Source organism: Anopheles funestus, chromosome 2RL, assembly GCF_943734845.2.
Source record: "Anopheles funestus chromosome 2RL, idAnoFuneDA-416_04, whole genome shotgun sequence".
In the NCBI taxonomy this organism is placed as follows: Eukaryota; Metazoa; Arthropoda; class Insecta; order Diptera; family Culicidae; genus Anopheles; species Anopheles funestus.
In genome coordinates this window covers 61,458,202-61,478,260 of record NC_064598.1, presented here as the reverse complement: position 1 = coordinate 61,478,260, position 20,059 = coordinate 61,458,202, and the positions used below count along the sequence as shown (strand labels likewise).

The 20,059-nt window shown below is 41.6% G+C and overlaps 3 protein-coding genes across 3 annotated transcripts in view; 2 read left to right on the top strand and 1 right to left on the bottom strand.

The window, feature by feature from the left end:
* Positions 1–199: 199 nt before the first annotated feature.
* On the bottom strand, positions 200–6,242 carry LOC125764614 (A disintegrin and metalloproteinase with thrombospondin motifs adt-2-like). The gene is made up of 7 exons (XM_049429018.1): positions 4,931–6,242; positions 3,356–4,143; positions 3,167–3,295; positions 2,972–3,091; positions 2,782–2,914; positions 1,099–1,617; positions 200–1,032 (listed from the first exon to the last, which is right to left on the bottom strand). The coding sequence occupies exons 1-7, from the start codon at positions 5,360–5,362 to the stop codon at positions 769–771; spliced, it is 2,385 nt and encodes a 794-aa protein (XP_049284975.1). The 5' UTR covers positions 5,363–6,242; the 3' UTR covers positions 200–768.
* Positions 6,243–6,459: 217 nt separating this feature from the next.
* Positions 6,460–9,837, top strand: LOC125761078 (uncharacterized). The gene is made up of 2 exons (XM_049421874.1): positions 6,460–8,065; positions 8,155–9,837. The coding sequence occupies exons 1-2, from the start codon at positions 7,840–7,842 to the stop codon at positions 9,093–9,095; spliced, it is 1,167 nt and encodes a 388-aa protein (XP_049277831.1). The 5' UTR covers positions 6,460–7,839; the 3' UTR covers positions 9,096–9,837.
* Positions 9,838–10,012: 175 nt separating this feature from the next.
* LOC125761637 (protein disks lost) overlaps positions 10,013–20,059 on the top strand; it is a 78,529-nt gene continuing 68,482 nt past the window's right edge. Inside the window, exon 1 of the mRNA XM_049422962.1 lies at positions 10,013–10,403. Coding sequence (XP_049278919.1) covers positions 10,317–10,403 — 87 coding nt within the window. The 5' untranslated portion in view covers positions 10,013–10,316. The remainder of the gene's footprint in view (positions 10,404–20,059) is intronic.

The window sequence follows — 20,059 nt, the reverse complement described above, 5'->3', positions numbered from 1 at the left end:
CCCTACAGGGACAAAGATAGAGATGGCAATTAGGCACATTGAATGAGTTATCTGCCAAATGGTTGTTGGTTGTGGGCTACTCTATTTTTCTGAAAACTTATCAGAATACTCATTGAGTGAACAACTTGCTAGAGCAGCACCAACCATAAACAACTATGACGAACAATGTTTGTCTTTCAGTTACGTTTGATCTATCGTCGGCCGTGACTGGTTCGATCTGATTAGTACCTGTAGGCAAAAGAATCCATCCGTATGTTGTTATCATTTACAACTGTACTGTTTCATTCCTAAATTTACACATTCACCAAAACATCAGTAAGATTTGTTTATCATTAGTTTCTAAGTGAATTATCATGTTTTGGGTGCGCTTAAATATCTTAACCAAACACAAATATCACGCTTTCGACTGATTGTAACTTCCTGCGAGGTGTTGTGAAGAAGCTACCTTCTTTGGCTGATTGGAAGGCAATCACGAATTATATAATCTTTGCATACGTAACATTGTAAAACATTTAAATTATATTACTTATAATAGAAGAAAGATGTGCTTTAAAAAATGTTTCAAGAACATTAAATAAAAAATGGGTTGATTCTCAAAAGAAAAAAAAAACATTTTCAGCGGTTTATAGATATTTTTATTTGTAAATGCGTTCGTTTGAAGCGATGAACAATAAAAAAAAAATAGTTTAAATTTCGTTGAACTGTAAGTATGTATATTAGAACAATATTTTAACATGTTTTTACAATTCTATTGCTTTAAAGCTACAATTACAGTCCTTCTTCGGACAGGTTTCCTCGAGTTCTGAAGCTACCTGATAAATCCAAATAATCCTGATCAACCCACTGATCATCATTTGGAAGTTCCTCCGGCTTCAAGTTCCATGTGCCGGTCAACGGTGTAATATTTTTATCCAGAGAAAGATAATTTAATATTGCAATATTAAGGAAATGAGTGTCCAGCGGCAGCGCATTCCCTGCTACTGGTATGTCGTCGGTGATGGTCCAAATAGATATTTTCGATGTTTTGAAGTTCTGAAAGTGTAAAAAAACCAAAAGTAATCAAATCAAATATCTATTGCACATTTTGCAACAACTCACCTCTGGCAAACAGTGATGCTGTTGACAATAATATTTCGTTCCCATTTCCTCATGACACAAGGTTCCATCGGGAAAGTATGAATCTACACCTAAATCATTCAGATCGAATCTTGGCGCATAATATGCGTCGTTGTCGGCCCGCTTGCAGTAAATTGCACAGCTCATCCACAATCGCTTTGAATCGTACGGACCCTGAATCCCACGACCTTCAGGATCCAGTCGAGGAAGCAATTGGCTGAAGTCTCGGCATCGTCGACTGGCATAGAACTGAACCGGTTCGCGGTTCACATGGCAAAGCTTTCCATCGTCACAAATCGTAATATCCAGGGCGACACCTTCGCAACCTTGATCGGTATTGACTGGTGCAGGATTATCACAGCGGCGCGTTCGTCGCTTATATCCCTTCGAATGTTCCAAACAGCCGGAAACACACTCTTCGTCCTTCCATTCGCTCCAACCGCCTGGAACAATGTAGGATGGTTTCTTCTTCTGCTTTATGCATGTGCCTCCTTCACACCACTAACAGGAAGATTATAATAATGAAAATGAAATGGGAAACCATGAGAGGAGTGCTGGAAAATGTTACATTAATTTGTATATTTATCAGAAAAAAATAATTATTTTCATTGTAGGTTTACTTTTTACACCTACAAAACATGCATCTCTCATGGGCTGGCGGTCCAAACGGAAACAAAAAAAATATGCATCTTATAATAAATGTATGTACATTTTACATAGTTGAAGCCAAAATGAGAGTAAATGAGGTAACGAACCCTGCTTCATAAAAATCATCCTAAAAGTATGCAATGTGCCATACATGTGGAATATACAGATCATTTCATTTGTGGGCCAAATGGTTCCCGCTTCAAAAGCTGCGGGGCCACGACAGTTGAGGATTCCCTCAGAACTCAAAACCTCAGGAACTCATGAGTGATTTTGAGGGATTTGCGTTTTGAGGAAAACCTGGCCGATCTACAAAAACCTCAAAACCTTTTTGAGACTTTTTTTGAGGAATCGTTTTGACAGTTCCGATGCCTCAGCTGTTCAGAATGTAAACAAAACATTTTTTTGTTTGCGGTTTTTTCCAATGAAAGTACACTTTTCGTGTGCCATTGTTAATGCAAATACCTACTGAAGAACTAAAATTAACATTCATTATAATTTAACACCGTATTTGTGTTTTTATTTTTTTTTGTTTTTTGCGACGGTAAATTGTTCATTTGTTGCACAGTGTGTGACACAATTTATGTATACGTTTTAATTTAAAAACTAAACTTTTTATGCGAAAGACTACCCTTGAATCTCGTTCTTTTGATTGATAAAATGTTTAAATACTTTCTTTTCCATAAAACAACTTTTTATTGACCATATTTTCCATTGGATTGATCAAAATACACCTTCGAACAAAGATTACAATTACATGAAATACGTAGCATTTGTCAAACACTGTTTGTTGTCGCTGACGAAAAGAGAGGCAGCATGAGTGATTGTTTGTGTGACCAAATTTGAGGAAAACCTCAAACGGCCACGGCAACATTGATTTTGAGACGCTTTTTGAGGGAATTGAGTGACTGAGGAAGTTTGAGGGAAAGTCTCAACTGTCGTGGCCCCGCAGCTAAATAGTTGTATTTCAATCGTTTATGGTATTTAAAAAACTTAATCATAAAAAAATAGAAATATTACCTTATTTTCCCCGCAATCGGTGCCCTCTAGTGCTGGACCAGCAAAATAAAATCCAGTTCGATGAGGAGTGCGACACCGCAGGTTTTGACAAATGGCTGGCAATTCAGAAGACGCAAGAATGGCATCCTTATCGCTAAATAAAACACATCACTGTAAATTCTACGCTATTGCAATGCAACATGAAACTTACGTTAGAAGCACCTCACACTGTTTTTTAGCTGTCCAAGCCTGCCCTGGGTGATCGTAGTACTTCGTGGTATCATACTCTGTGACTGCTTTCGAGTCCGTTTCGAACAGACAAGTAGCCCAACTGGAAACGTAAAACATATTTTTTAAAGTATTTTCAAAGTTCTACTTGTTTGTATTAATGTTTTTTTTGTAATACTTCAGTTGTGAGATCACATCGGCGCTACACGTAGACCACGTGGTTTCTCCTTGTGTTCCTCTTGAGGGAGACATTACAAATCCATCCTTTGGGCATCGATTTCCTACGGAGTCATGATGCATTCCTAAACTAAACGTTAACCGACATGATTATTATTTCTATCACAACTGTACTATCTCGCCTTCTTACTTGTGGCCGATCTCGTGAGCCGCAATAAAAATGGATGTAAAGCCTGATGAAGGATATGGCTTGCCGAACACATTTCTAGCACCGAACTCAGCAATGACGCATGCGTACTCACTTAAACACACTCCACCGACCGTTGCTAGGCCCATGGTTCCTCCATTACGGCGACCGTTTTCAATCGCGTAAAAATCCAACCCCGACAGGTACAAAGCCATATCCCATCGGCCCCGATTTAAGCTGTCCTGATAGGAACAGAAAGAATCTAGCAACAAATTTCGTTCCCCATTGTAGTGCGGCATAGCAGAGGGCTGGGTGCGCATTAGCTCAAGATACACTAACGCAATATCGATCCCTTGTCCAAGGGACGGATGATGGTACAGGGCTTGAATTCCGTTGATGTACGCTAGTAGAAAATCTCGTAACGCTGCATCGTTGTAATTGAAGTAAGGAGCAAATGTTTTATACGCTGCTTCATCAAAAAATACAGCCAGCTCCACCAAAGGTTTGCCACTTCTTGTCGGAGCACTTCGATTGCGACCATCTCTGGCATCCAGTTCTTCCAGCTCGGATGAGGAATAGTTCATTTGTCCAAGTGTGTCACCAAGCAGATGAATTTCGGAGTGTGTACGACGGCGTATGAGCTCATACGATACGTCGGAGGAAGTTGTTGGCAACTGAAGTGCTTTGATCAAATGTGGTTTTTGTAAAGTTGATGACAGTTGCAAGGATAGTAACTGGTGATCCAAAGGAAGAATTTCTAGTGGTCCAGTCGTGTGAAATAGTATACCCGTCTGAAACAAATGTAGTACTTGGAATTACAATTACAACCATAACGAGATATTGATATAGAACAAAAGAAAACTAATTGAACAGAAACATAATTTTGAATTACAAATAGTATTGAATTCCTCATTATCAGTGTAGTCCTAATTTCCACATAATCCACATTTCCACATAACCACAATTTCACATAACGAGCATATGGCAACCCTTTCTTAAATTCGTTGTCATAATAAAAACATTAAACAAACTATGCCTTGATAGGAAACAATGACCTTGTGACTCTGTTCTGTTAATGACCTTGTGATTCTGGCCAATAGTTAACGATTGATTAAATACCAATCCTAACGAAACAGATGGATGTCTCATCTTCTCAAGAATTGATGGAATTACTGATAGCAAGAGAAAAATATTCTTAATTAATCAAAAACGTTTTGAAGGTGTCGAATGCTAGCAAACATCACCTGAACGAGTGAATGACGTATATGAGAAAATTCATTACAGCGATCAAAAATAATTAAACACTACACATACACTCCATAAAACTACATTTGCATAACATTTTCATGAAGTCATATAGATAAACAGGTTATATGAACATCGTATGAGCGTTACTTTTTACTGGAACAGATTTTACTTTCCATACAAAATTGTTTGTAAGAGTACTTCCCGCATGACGAGTGTTTTTTTCAACGTATTCTAAAACAAATATCGTTCTATCGTATATCGGTTGACTGTATATCACAAGCCTATTGTTTTAAAAAAACACTTCTAAAGCGTATTATGCTGTGTACATACAAATCGATCGTCACCACTGGTCGAAAAGGCAGCCGTGAAGTTTTCATCATTATGCACAAAATGCTCGCCGATCTCCGATGCATTCCTGTTCAGCACCTTCGTGACACGTTCCTGTGCCGTTGTGTACACAGTCGTCGGAGTAGTTAGCACGTTGTTCGGTCTTAGGTGTAGCACAATCGGTTCATTCCGAAAGGAGAAACTTAAGTTGAAATCTTTCACTTCCACTACACCATCTGGGCGATGCACCTCAAGATTCACCACTTCATAATAAGGCCAATCACTTTCACTCTCACTGCCAAAATATTTTATTCGTTCCGCGCTTGAAAGTCCATCCTCGAACAGCTGTTTCATTTGTTGATCGAGCGTTTGTGCGGCGATCACGCTTATGATCAGAACGGCAACAATTCCAGTAATCCACTGTGTTCGCAACATGTTGTGCGTGTTTTACCAGCTTACGATCACTTCACAACCACGTCACAGCAAAATACCGAACCGTGTGCTACCGGCACCGAAATCCAACTACAGGAGAAATTCTGTCCTTCCAAAGGTTTTAAATGGATTTCGGGGGGAATTTGGCATTCTGCACGAGTGACGCAGTTATACGACTATCGTTCCAACTCCCGCAGTCAAGATGGCGAATGAGATCAGTGGCACAGATGCACGGTGCGGAATCGGACAGGAACAACAACGCGACAAACCACACGCACTGCTGCTCCGCAACCTGCAGTAAAACGGATGTGGTTCGTGGTAAGAGGACGAAGACGCGGGGAAAGGTGACTGCAATTGCGAGTACCGTGGATGTGGATGTTTGTCGAAGAGGTATTCAAATTCAGCTCGCGATGCGGGTATCAAGCAGCGGGTGCACGTTGGCGTGAGTAGTCGGGAAGTTCTGGAGTCGTTGCGCAGCTTCGATTTATCGTAATTGCATCCATTTGTATGACACGCGCTTTCGTGCGCCGGCTAAAGGTGTGCGGCGTGTCAAGTGCAGTGTGTTTTTGATCCATGGCTTTTTCCGGCGCCTGGATCCTTGACCTGGCAATTATCTAATTAGAAGAAGATAACAGAACTAAAGCGACAGTCGAATTGTCGCGTACCATACTGGTTAAATATGTTTGCATCATTTTGTTACAGTTATTCTTAATTTATGTTGCATTCCATCATGAACGATCATGGTTGATTTTGCTATTTGATCGAAGCCTGTCGAAGGGGACCATATTAATTACATCATTTGTAGAAATTCGTATGATCTACACAGAGGTGCAACCTACATAAAAGTTGGAACCAAAGTGAATAATAAATATAATGGCGATTTTGTTATCATTACATCTAAAGTGAAAAATTAAGCTTGGTTTTAGTTCTTTTTTATGGCCGGATGTTCTGCTGTTTCTGTTCTGTTCAAATAGTTGTTTGTGTATTTCTATTGTAGATTATTCGTCATCGAAGCATATTTGTAGATTGTTTTATACGGATTTTTAAATTTGATAAAAGTCAATTTTGCATAATTTTTTTCATACTCCTGTGATAACTAAACGCATATTTATAACTCATTGGTAGGATCCTTATCGAACACAGGACGAGCTTTTAGCTTTGAATACCGCATCGCAGCAATATTTTTTATATCACAGATCTTAATTTACTTGATACGGCCAGGCCGTTTTTAAGAAGTAAAAAAAAAAATCTTAATTTAGGCAGATTTCAGTATTTCTCATGAACTATGTTTTATCCCATCCTCGGTATCGTGTTCTTTATATACAACATATGATATTTTCGTTTCTCTCAAGATTTCAACCGTAAACATGGAGACCTACAGAACGCTTCCCATTGTAATCAATTACTCTTCAGCGATCTTGAAAGATGAAAGATCTCCGAGATGCGTTGTTAGGGAAAAGGGAAAGTGTTTAGCAAACAGCTCGACAGTAATTAAAACTGAGTAACGGTTTCCCGCGTAATAAAGCGGATCTGATCTTAATCTTTCGTTTCAGTCCTATCGCCTCTTTGTCTGAAGCGTCCACTGAAGGGTACATCGAGTTCGCGAACGAACGATTCGCTCAATAGTTGTATTATTATTTTCTTTCATTTCTTCATCATCCCAAGACAATCCAGTCGCACCCATTTTTTGCATTCGAATGCATTAACTTCTTTGTTTGACGGATATTCGCAACGAATGGATTTCTTTGCCGGAGAATCACCCTCCAGTCCAACAGCAGAACAGCAACAGAACTGACTGTTCTCCCAACCATGCTTCGCACCATGTAGCTTCCTTTACTATGCGTCACGATCATCCCTCTCATATGTTTAATAGAACTGCATCCGGCAGAATGAACAACCGTGCCCTCGCGACATACGATCGCGGCTAGCATATTTTTTGACTTCTGTTTCATTCCAAGACATAAACAAAACTCAACTGCCGCTTAATAGCGCGCTGCGTACACCACTAACACGATCATCATCGACACACCGGAACGTACGTTTTTGTCGGTAGGATTTGGAAACTCCTCCTCACTGGAAGCCGCCCGCTGGCTGTAGAAGATATAAATAAATGTGTGACAAATGTATGTTTATGGTTAATTGAAGCATGCCACTCTGAGGCTCACGGTCTCAGAAGCAGAGAACATAACGACCGTGAGCAGCTATCTCGCATTTCTTCGTCCTTCTTCTGTCTGCTCTCATGTTCTTGCCGCGAAACGAAGAAGATCAGCGCGCCCGACAGATCGAAGCTTCTTAACATCGCGCTCTTTATGACGCTTCTTGTGCTTTATGGTGTACGACTGAACGCCTTGGGTAAACAGTGCCTTTGCTTGTTGCTTAGTTTCAATTCAAATGTGCTTGCGTGCGGTTCAATCACACGATCCTTGTTTACTGGTAGGGATCACATCGTATCAAATCGCGTTTAATAAGTGGTAGAAATCATGGATGACGATTACACGTCCGTTGAAGATTATCTTAGCAATGAAGTGTACTTAACGCATACAAACGATTACGAAGATCACCTGAGCAACAAATCATATTCGGAAGTAATCGGTCAAGATCCTGTCGAGCTGATATTTCTATACGTCTTCAATACAGTGATCGTAGCGTCGGGAATTGTTCTTAATCTCGTGCTCATAAAAGGAATTGTCGGCGCCAAATCTAGTGGTAAGCGCGAGTGATCATGAAGCATAAATAAACAACATATGCTGATTACACAGCTTAATCACCATTACCCGTTCAATGTCTTCATTTAGGGGCGCTCTTGTTTGTACTGCAGATAGCACTTGTCGATGTGTTGACTCTACTCGTAAGCAACTGGGAAATGTACTACAAACTTCGACGGACGTGGATTTTTTCGACCGAACATTGCACACTATATAGTGGCCTCGAATCGTTCACCAGTGTTGCGATCGTTTACTTTATCGTTGGACTTAATTTCCACTCGATCTCTTCGTATAATCTGGCAGTGGACTTGGCGAAAAATGCACTGACCACCCAGGACGCCGAAAGTGCGACCGAATCCCTGACGGAGGAAAACAGTTACGAGGTGGCTACTGACACAATCTCCCAGAAACGATCCTTAACGATCGACTATCGGTACAAGAAACGGCGTATCTGTGTACGGTTTCCGATTCTTCTCGTGTGGTTCATAGCAGCATCCGAATCATTACCACTGTTTCTGTTTGCCGATATCACTGCGATCACACCGACGAGTGGTGCCGGACAGCAGCCCAAGCAGTACTGCACGGAACTGACAAGCAGTATGGTTAATCACAACATCGTTAGCTTCATGGTCATCGTCATTCGCATCATCTTACCGACCGTTGCATTAGTGATAACACTTATTCAAGCGGTGATCAAGTTTTACAGAGGCAAACATTTCACTCAACCAGACGAGATTGAGGAAAATGTGGCATTTTCGCTTAAAGTATCTATCTTTCTTTCTCTTTCCTATGCCATATTTTCTATTCAACGATTGTTCGGATCTGTACTGCAGGAAATGTTGTTGCAGCCTAATATCGTTCCTAAGTATCCGGTTTTTAGTCCATTCGTTGGGATTTCGCTAACAGTTCTTCACTATTCGGCTTCGTTCATTCGACCGTTAGTGATAATAGTAATGTGTAAGCAAAAGAACAATAATGTCGATATCATTTTTACTTGCCATACAAGATCAGGGCAGGATGGAACGGATTAAAAGTGGAATGGGCTTTTCTACACTTTCAGATACAGGTAGATTTCCCGAAGACAATTAAGATAGCCATTTGCTAAGTATAACAGGCTTAGAGGACTTAGATTTAACTATATGGTTTACGAGTTTAAATGATAAACTTGAAGCCATTTGTGGATTGATTTCAAGTTGAATTGGAATGTGTTGATCGACAACTGAACAGGCAAAGTATTGATATCGAATGACGCCTTATGCTTGTGTAATTCATTTCTTTAATCATGCAGTCTACAGTATCTAGTCAAATAGACGTTTAACAAGAAAGACAAATGTAATAACAATAAAAAAAATATAAACATATTGAGAAACAATCGTCGAATTCTTAAATTAGCGATTTGGATTATTTAATAAAAATATCCGAATGTAACGTAGAGTGCAAAATGTTTTGATTTGTTGAGAGTATTATTATTATGGTTGAGAGCAACCATGTCAAAAGATTAAAACCGTTAATGCTTTTAGATTAAAAAAGGTAAAGGAAAAAATCAAAATAAAACGAAAGTTAGTAACGAAACGTATTTCCATTAGAACATGCATTACACTACAAATCATTATCAAAATTATGTTATCTATCTTTCTAGTATTCATCCGCAGATATTTTCAAGAGCTAAGACACAAATCAGTCCAACGAATCAATTTTTAAATTTATTGCAACAAGCATACGCGTAACTCGAATTTTCGCGTAGATCGAATAATGTTTAACTCTTCGTTTATATTTCTTATCAAGGAATCGAGCATTTGTATGCAATTACGAAGCACATACAACATTATTAAATAATGTTTTTGCAGCACAATTTTTCCCAAATTAACATTACCTTAATTCTGCATAAAAATTAAAAAAATATTTTCGAGTTGAACCGGTTTGATTTGTCGCTTGGGTATTCAAAATAACTGCTCGAATCTTTGCCCCGATTGGCGGTTTTTTCTACATTCAGCAGCTGTCATATGCTGGAACTGTCAAAATAGCTCCCATCAAAACGAAAAAAAACAACAATTAGAAAGCTTTCGTAAAATGTACATTTGTTTAAGATATTTTAACTTGAGTTAAACGAAAAACAAGTTAACAAGTGTGTTTGTTCGGTTTCCCAATGCCTTGAGGAAGTGTAAGGAAACACAGTGCAGTGAAGGTGTGTGAAAGTGTTTTGTTTGTGTGACGAAAAATATTTACCGTAGAAGAACTCGCAAGACTACAAAATGAATGAAGAAACTTTAAAAGAGATGGTGAATGCCGAAATTCCCCCATCAAAAGACATTCTGGATTGGTTTCTGCAATATTTTAAGGTAGGTGCCTCATAATTTTCGCTGCTTATTGATAAAATTTGTAAGGAATTCGCGCATAGCTTCTTCTTCTTCTTCTTTTAGCGAGAAAGATTGTATCCTCCTATGTTAATTTAGACTTTTGTCTTAATTCCCATAATCAGAGGCTTACTTTCTCTGTAAAGACGTCGACTAACTAGAGTCATATGTCTTTTACGGTTCGGGTTTGTTCCAATCCGTGTTATGTCGCTTGCTGTACTGTGTGGTACATGTGCACTCGTTTATGATTATTTGTTTATTTCTTGGAACCGATAGGGTTTTTCAGTAAGCTTTCCGAGAAGTCCTGGTTGTTCACTTTCGTTTCCTCGCGGTTTCACCTTTACAATACACCATGATGGTTTGTATAGTCGCAATATGCGCATTTAGCCAAAACGGCCTCTATAAGCTATAGCTGATAGATTTCGGGGAAATCCCCTTTTATGTGTTGTCACTTGGACTAGTCCGCAAGGGATTGGTGGTCGAGCGTGTTACCACTTCAAGAGTAGGAACACAACTGATTCGCGCATAGCAAAAAACGTAAACAAACGATGTTTTGACGTTGGAAAACGCATGCGTTATTTTGTGCCAGAAACATAATATTTTACAGTGTGTGCTGTTAAAACATGTTTGTATGGAAAAGTAAGTATATTTTCGTGCAGACATCCAATATTTGATTGCTTACTTTGAGTCATAAAGACTAATTTTCTCGGAAATATTTGTAATTTAATTTGGAAGGCATATTGCTCTCAAATTTTTCCGATACCTATACCAATTTTAAATATTAATCAAGTTTCATTGCAATGCTTGCTGAACTGAACATTCGGTTGCGGGAAAAAAGTTTCACTGATTTCAATGATTCAATCCAAGTCCAACGCAATAAAAAAATATAGTTTTGTTGAACATGTTCCTTATAAAAGTTTATACTATATACTATCGGTCAAAAAGTTATTTCAAATATTTTATCTAACCTTTGAATAAAAATATATACTGTGCTATTCTTAACTATTGTAAAAATTGAGAGAAAAAACAAAATTTTCCCGAAGAAAATCATCTACAACGTCAAGCCGCTTGCAAGCATGCTTCTACTGCATTCGACGGCTAAAACGTTTTGAGTGCATTTCACCAGACAGCCGCCTAACCGGCGACGAATTATTGTTTTAACATTGTTTGATAGCCACAGCTTGAAAGCGTGAGCGCATTCGTACTCAACAATCCGTACACGGGCGGCTCCGTGTGAGAAAAGTGCCCAAGTTTTCAATGCTCCATCCGGCACTCGTTGCTATGCTCGCGGAAGAGCAGATGCTCCGGATAGCTTTTTTGCTGCGATTCGGCCAAATGCTGGATGGTTGCAACGAAGGAGAAATGATAACCATCAGTGTGCCCGCGTTTCGCCCATGCAGCCATGGCAGTTCCCGGTGCTCTGGAGCGCTTTTGCTTTTATTATGCACACAGCCCGGCGATCGTGTCTGCCGATTGCAAGGACGCATGTGCAATGGCGCGCATGGCCGGCGTTTTGTCTGTCCGCTGTTAGTTGTGTGCAGGCTGCACAGACAAAGCGCGATGGAGATGCAACCGAAAACACCACCAACACCAGCAAATGCTGCACCAGCACAACGAAGCACAGTCTGGGCCGGGCCAGCCAGAATCTCGATACCCAGACGGCGATGGTAACGTTTCCGCACCGACATCGTCATCACCATCATCATCATCATCGTCATCGTGCTCTGGGGGTGCCTCCGCTCGATTTGCAAAACCTCGACCCCACGACGACAACTGGTTCTGGCGAAATGGCACAACGACGAAGGTCGGTAGTGTTTTTTCGCTGCGATGCAGCATCGATGATAGCACCGACGCTGATCATCCCCAAACGATGCAAGATGAAAGCGTTTGGCGGTGCATAAATCCATAGGTGGAGGATTCGCTTTTGCTTATTTTTCGTTCGATGACGGTTTTTCGTACATTTGTTAGTTCACCTGCGGACGATCGGGACGAAGGCAGAATGCAAAACCGATTACCGGTCCACGGATCGATTGGTTGATCCTTTGTCAAATAGACGCATGCATTCTTTCCTTAGTATTCTTGCACCGATATGCATCGGAGGGCATTAAACGGACGGACATCATAATAAAAACGTGCATCTAACGTCGGTGCAGTCCGAACGGTTGTGAGAAATATGAGCAAAAGAAGAAAAAAAACTCCACGAATTTGTCTGCTTCGGCGAGGCGCGGTTTCCGATGTGGCGAATGGCGAGAACCGGAACGATGAAATATCCCGCACGGAACGAGACACACTAGCAGGGTGGTCGCACTGTTCGTTGCTGCCGGGAGACGTGACGTGATGCACATGCATTTTGTATCGTCATCCGTTTGCGCGCGTAGGTACGGGTTCGGCTTTAGCTGCAGACGGTCGACAACGGCTGAAGGCCATCGCTTGTGTGCTGGAAACTGAAACAATCAACAATGTTTATAGGTTAGACTGCACTGGCCCGCTTTGCAAACTTGCAATAGTTGCACCGTGCATCAGTTGAGTAAGACTGAAACGCGTACTGCACTTATTGTGCTTACGGTTTGCAAACGCTTCCGCGGAAATAATCAAATGAACTGTCGCTACTGCAATTGTCCCGTCCCAGTTCTATACATCACTACAGATAATCACATTTTAGGGCACAACTTTGTTCCTGGTGAAACTTCATCATAAAGCATCAATCATCTGAAATGCTATTAGTTTGCTGTACGGAAAGTAACTGGAAAATCCTTGAGACACCCTCGCACTCGCCTACACTGCCGTTTACATGGTAGACGCGCGGGACCTTGAGCCGTACCCGGGAGAAGTGAATTTCACTTTTGCCGATAGGTCTCTCCCTGTACCGTCATGCTCTTTTGCTTCGGCTTTAAATTTCCCCGGTACCGCGACCGTGGGTTCAACATCACAAACCTTCCGGTCAGCAAAATTTTATGTGAGTCACATCGACCGAAGCACCGGAATCGTGGTGAACGCCATCATCATCAGAACGCAATCCAACCATTGACACATACCGGGCAACCGGAAGTGATTTATCGATCATCAGCAAACGTTGTTTGTTTCGGGCGGTTGTAGCGTTCCAGTACCATCGTTCACTCACTGGTATGGGCCAAGCGACACTTGCATTACCCTGCTGCACATTACGCATTATGCATGCAAAAATGCAAAACAATCTTCTTTGCTTCTGTTGCGACGCTAAGAGGGAATTAATACTTTACCGTGGTATTGGCCGCTCGACTCTCGCCGGAAACCGACTGCAACGAGAATGTTGTCTTCCATGAAGGTGATTTCGATTGGTTATGGTCGGCTGAACAAAGTATAGTGCAGACAGGATGGACCGTAGTACACAGCGAATGGGAAGAAGAAATGGGTCGGGAGACACCAGCGGAAGACGACGGGCACTAGCGTTCTTTAGGGCTCGCCGGGGGTTGCCCTGGATGGAAAATTACTATACCATCTCCGATCCCCGATGGCGCTGCTTGGCCGTAAAGCAATAATGCTTTCCATGAAGCAACCGAGTGATGGCCAAAGTCCTTGAAATAAATTAACGTTTCACCAATTCGTTCCGTTGCATCGTGTGCATCGTGCACCGTGCCTACGATGCATCCCAACCGTCCACTGTATTATGGTTTAATGCTTTAGTGCACCTCGCAAATCATGTACAGTGGTATTGATGGGTTACATCAGTTACATGTGATATGTTAAATAGCTCAACAAATCTGTACAAGCCAAAAAGCATGTTCTTTTTTACATTCTCCTCGCTACATAAAAAAATCATACTTGGGGCGGTTGAATGTTCAGCTGTGTTATGGCTGTCGGACAGCTTAATCGTTTTGTTAACGTAAGAGATTGTATAATTTTTTGTAACTATTTGAGGTTTTTTGTTTGTTTGTATTTTCTTCGTCATAATTTCACAATAAAATCTGACTTTTGTTTTGTGTTTTCGCTCCAAAATTGTGTTTAAAAGATCAGCGCTTATATCTAAATGGTGTGGGTTTTTCATTTCGGTAAACAACATCGGGGTGCCATTTTCTATTTCGCTGTTTATTTCGATTGAAATTTCCGATATGAAAATCAAGGCTGCTTTTGGTGTGCTGACGTACGGCAAATCACCGTTTCCCCTTACGTTATGTAGAAAACCAAAAATGAAAAATACCCTCAGTATCATAACTTTGCTGCTAAATATTCTCTGCAGTAATTAACAACCGTTGACGACGATATTGTGACGCAGTTTTCAAACGACGATTCGATCCAACCATTCCAACTCCTGTTTGCTAACTGTTATGTTACAGTCGCAGCAGCTGCGGCACGGTTTGCCTGCGGCTAAATATAAGGATATTCGCGAAAGCCACCCTCGCAAACGTTCCCCACATTTGCTGGATATTGCTATATTTTGTCCACCAAATAGCACTGAACAACCATCAGCCTAATGCTATCTCTCTCTTTCTTTATCTTGTTTTCTCTCTCTCTCTCTCTCTCTCTCTCTCTCTCTCTGTCTGTCTCTCTTTCTCTCTCTCTTCATGCAAGCGTGATATGGTATGCGTTCACTTTCTACCCTTATCGAAATTGCTGTTGCTTAAAACCGTTGTCAAATCATCCGGCCAGGAGCAGGAAAGGAAAGGTTATTCACCTCGTATCCAGGCCCAAAAGTTCTTTCCTCCATCCCTCACCACCTGCACAGAACAGTCGTATTCAGCTCCACCAACCGTGTGGGCACCCCAAAAATTTGGTGTCTGCTTTCGTAGAAGTTTTATCGGAAAATTTCCACCCCATGTTCGCTGACTCAGTGCGTCTGCTTGCTTTTGCCGGGTTTGCTATTAGCTGGCCAAGAAAGCACCCTCGTTCGGTGCTCATACTACCACTGTTTATGGCGCCCATTTTGGACGAGGTTTTCCGAGGGTTTCCACTCAATAAGCCACCCCTAATCGAATGGCGGAGGAGACGACGAACCTTAACAACAGCGGCCACACCACAACTACACTGTTACACGTTTACTAGGCCTAGGCGGTAGTTGAACGCAGGAGGAAAAATTGTACATAAGTGTGTATGTTACGTATACTACTTTGATTTTCCCTACCATGTTGTGTCGTGCCAGTCATTTCCGGCCAGTCAGCGGAAGATCCCAAAAGGGGACGCAACGGAAAGACTAAAACTGTAATATAGGAGGCTTGTTCGGCCAGAAAATCGTAGAACGACGGTACGAGTGCCGGATCGTTTCGCGTTTTGCGTTTGTGCGAGGGCTTTTCTTCTGTCTCACCTTCGTTACGCCATTTTCATTCATCAAAATTTAGAAACGCAAGCGTGCAAACACCCACCACGCATAGGTTAGGTGTCCTTTGCATGTGGTTTCCCCATGAAGCGGAGGAAAAACGTTTTCGCTTCAACTTTTACCCATCAACCCATGTACCGTGCCGGCAAACAGCGATGTTCCTGTACGACACGGTGACACATTGGGCTCCCCAGTTGTTTCGGAAACAGTGCTTATTGCTTTTGCTAAACCTCACGGTATGACTCATTGGAGGCGTACATGATGTCGGTACACAGGACCAAGAGGAGGTACGAGACCGATGGGAAGGGAAAATATATTTCACCATGTTTAGAAGCACTATCCGAGGTTGTTGGGTGGTGGTGGGACCTGGGTATCCGGGTTTGATCCTTTTCCATCCCGACCCGAACGAAATTGTGGTTGTGTGCCTTATTGAAGAATCCTGTGAAATTTGTGTTTTTATTTTCATGAAACCCTGCCATCCATCACGGTTCGTATCGGACGATTTGCCCACCCACTGCTTCATTCGTCCGCAACGGTGTTAATGTATTGCTCTCGTTGTCCGAGGATTAAACTGATGGTGCCAACTAACCGTACCGGGTGAAAATCTGTGAACGGAGGCTTACGGAAATGCTTCAGACAGCCGGATAAATGGGCACAGTATGATTAAAATCAGGCGGCTTTCATCCCACGGTTATTGCTTTTCTGTTGTCTTTCCGTTGTTTTTTTTTTCCTACATATTAATCAATTCTGTATGTGTGGTAACGCTGGATGGAAGGTGACGCACCTGAAATACGAGAGGTTTGTCTTACAGCTGGAGGATATTTTTGGAACGTTTCCATCCGGTACGGTAGAAGTTTGCCTAAAGCCATCGTTTTGGTTTCAAAAATGTAGATGAGTGTTAATGATGTTTGTTTAGTGTATTAAAAGAGCTTTTGCTTACAGTAACAGGATGATGATCATAAAACCAGTGTCAACATGTGCTATCAAGGCATGGTGCTATTATGCTTGAAAGTTTACACATTTTTAAGTTGATGGTGATTTTTACACTATGTCGCCATTAACTCAAGTTCAGTTATTCTGTAAGATAAAGCAATCTCCGTTAATGGAACTATATTTTTTTATTTTACTGTTAAACAAGCAGACCTCATCTTGATTGAAATTGTTACTTCTTACACAAAATAGAAAAAAAAAATTATATATTGTAAAAGATGGGACGATCTGTCACACAACAGTACCACACCGGTACCAAATCCCATTTAGACCGGTCTCCTTTCAGCTACAACAAGCTAAACAAAAGTCAAATTCGACAATTGCACAAATTATTCTTTGAAAAATGTTTGAATAATAATTTTATTTATTGATTTTATCAGCGTCGCTACTGCTGATGGTCATATGATTAATAATTTATAATAATCTTTTTTTTTTCTTCAAATCTGTTAAGAGCAATTTGCATATAATTGTGGTGAAATTTAACAACATGCTTTGTGTGAAAGGTTTAGTTAAGCGTGTAATCCAATTTTTCATTAGTAAATCATGTCTGTTTTGATAACTAGCATCATTCCCTGACTAACAGTACGGGGTGCTGCCATGTTCATGGTGCAAGCAAAACAGCAAACATTTCATCTCCACTGAACTCATTGTCCAAGTTTATCCGTAGATAGGTTCAAAGTACCACTAAACTAAAGGGAACCCATTTCAGTCTCTTGACTGATCCGGGCTGAGGTCACAAGCAAGCCTTGTTTTACGCCGGCCTGAGGTCACGCAATGGTCATTTGAGCTGGGGAGCGGCAACTAACTAATGCGAATGCAAAAGGCGACGTCCATCACCATCAGCTCGCAGACGACGGTACGATCAACCGCACTGCACTGTCTCCGCGACATCAACACCCAACAGCACGCCACCACAAAAAAAACACTGTGCTTGCAAACTGCAGTAAAATCTAAAGCAAACCTCGGAAACATAAAATTGAGCAAGAGTAAATTGGGTGTAGAATCCAGCGGGTGGGTTGAAGTGGGGAAGGAAGGAAGAAGCACAGAACAGTGCCATGCTACTGCTAATCAACGGAAGTGGCCCGTCAGTCGCTTCGTTTCGCGTTATTCTGCGCGGGGTCCCTGACTCGCCGGCAACGCCAAAAGACGCATTTCCAAGAACTGGCAAGATTAATGTGTGCCGCTTACAATTTTTGCCCACAGGATGGCAAACTGGGGAGAAGAAGAAGATGCCGCCGTAACATGTTCACCCCCCCCCCCCTTCCCAGCCGGGGGCTATGCGAAACATGTGGCAGGACGACGAGCTCCGTGCGGCAATGTTGCCCATTTTGCAATATTCTGCAGTGGCGTTACGATCGTTGTTCGTTCGCCCATTCGCATCGTTCGGCTCTTCGACGAAATCGCACATCAAATGTTTCTCGTGCGATGCATGCACCGTTCTGCGCGAAGGAAGTGGAAGTAAACAGTGAGAAACAGCCAGACTACACACAGTCAACGCCGTGTGTAAGTGCAATGTACCCACAGAGGACGGTATGCCGCTTCGATGAAGTGCGACCGATCGAACGACGAACGATCCCGGCTCGCGCTTCTAGATCTGGACTGTTGATGCTGCCCGCTACTACTAGTGGAACACGTTCAAAGCTTAAGAATTATATGTCACATTTTGATTTGGAGTTCTCTTAACGCGTCTCACAATATGAGCGGACTCATACTGACAATGCTTATCATTCGGTCTAATACAAGTTAAGGCGAAACACAAATTTAAGATATGTCAATTATCTTATTTGATGTTGATGGGGAACTTATATCTTTATGGATGTGCTTTGCCTTACAGTATTTCTGTATATGTGGATCTGCTTTTCATGAATATTTTCTGATGAAACAAGCGATTTACTCGTGGTTCTGTCTATGAAGACGTAAGACACCCCTGTCGAGATTTGGACCCAACCTGAGCATGTTTTTAAAACGTCCGCTACCTTTCCTTTTTAGCCTGTTGTAGCCTAGGCTCTGTGGTGTATGTGATAAAAGGCACCGGTTCCACACGACAGGACCGGGTATCAAATCCAATCCAAACCGTCTCCCCGTAGCAAGGACTGACTACCTGGCCACGTGGTAAAAACAAGTCTTGATACGACCTGGCCATACTTAAGAAGGAAAAAGTAAAGAATACTTCAGGTCATATTTAAGCACAATTAAATTGTAAAAAGCGCATTCAAATTCTTCAAATTGAAGTAAGGAATAACGTATAAACATTGATTTTACTACAGTTAGTTTATATGACTAACAACCGAATCCACGTTTTGTGTGTGTTTATCAATCCTAACCCATTCACCATACTCCAACAATTTGCACCAGCTCTGTGACGAAGGATTCCGTTCACGATCAGTCGAAAGACTTAGAAGGGGGGATAAAAGTATTTTGCGATCCTGTTGTGCTGTTGCTACGCGCTCAACATTTCCGATTGCAGCTAAAAAGCATATGAATAACAAAAATAACCACCAGGGTAGCGTTCAGGGCAGCACACATATCGATTCAACTCTTTCCTTTATTTTTGAGTTACATGCTTGTCGGCTGTTGCACGGCGAAAGAAAAACAAAGAAAACGCACGCTAGAACCGGTTTAGCAGACTGTGGTACGCCTGGAATTCCTTCGTTTCCCAAGATGTCTGTGCCTGGGAGGATCGTTTCGCGGCTGCGGTACACACCGATGGAGACGACGGTGGTAAACACGTAAAAGGATAAAATCTCTGTACCATGAATGGAACTCGTGGGAGTGCAATGGCACTTGGTTGAGGCATTGGCCAAGAAACAAAGAACACTAATGATGACAACGACGACAATCCTTGCCGATCGCGATTTTCAAACAGGCTGAATGTAAGCCATCCATGAACATATCGCGAATGTCGTTGTGCTAGTGTAAATCTACCAAGGCTCGAACGTGCATCAGAGGTTCCACTTGGTGTGTGTACGATTTTCTTACGCTTTGCCTCTGGCTCTTTCAAGTTCAAATTGCACTGCGTTTGCTGTGGGCTTTGAACCGACCAATTTCAGAACGAAAGATCCATTGGTGTGCAATCCTGTGCGCTTGACCTTCTACAGGAAAGGATCATCTACCTAAAGTCTTTGTTCGCCTACCTGCAAAAGACAGCCGGTAATCTGTTTCGACATCACCTTTCCTGTTCGATACTGGATGTTCGGAAATATTTAACATATTTCGTATATGATTTTTAAGTACCTGTGATTAGACACTACCGAACTAATCCGCTTGAAATGTGACGAGTTTTTGAGTACAAAGCTATTTGATATCTTACAAAAAATCAAATCTCGAATGCTACATGAAAATAGAACAAAAATTCTTTTAA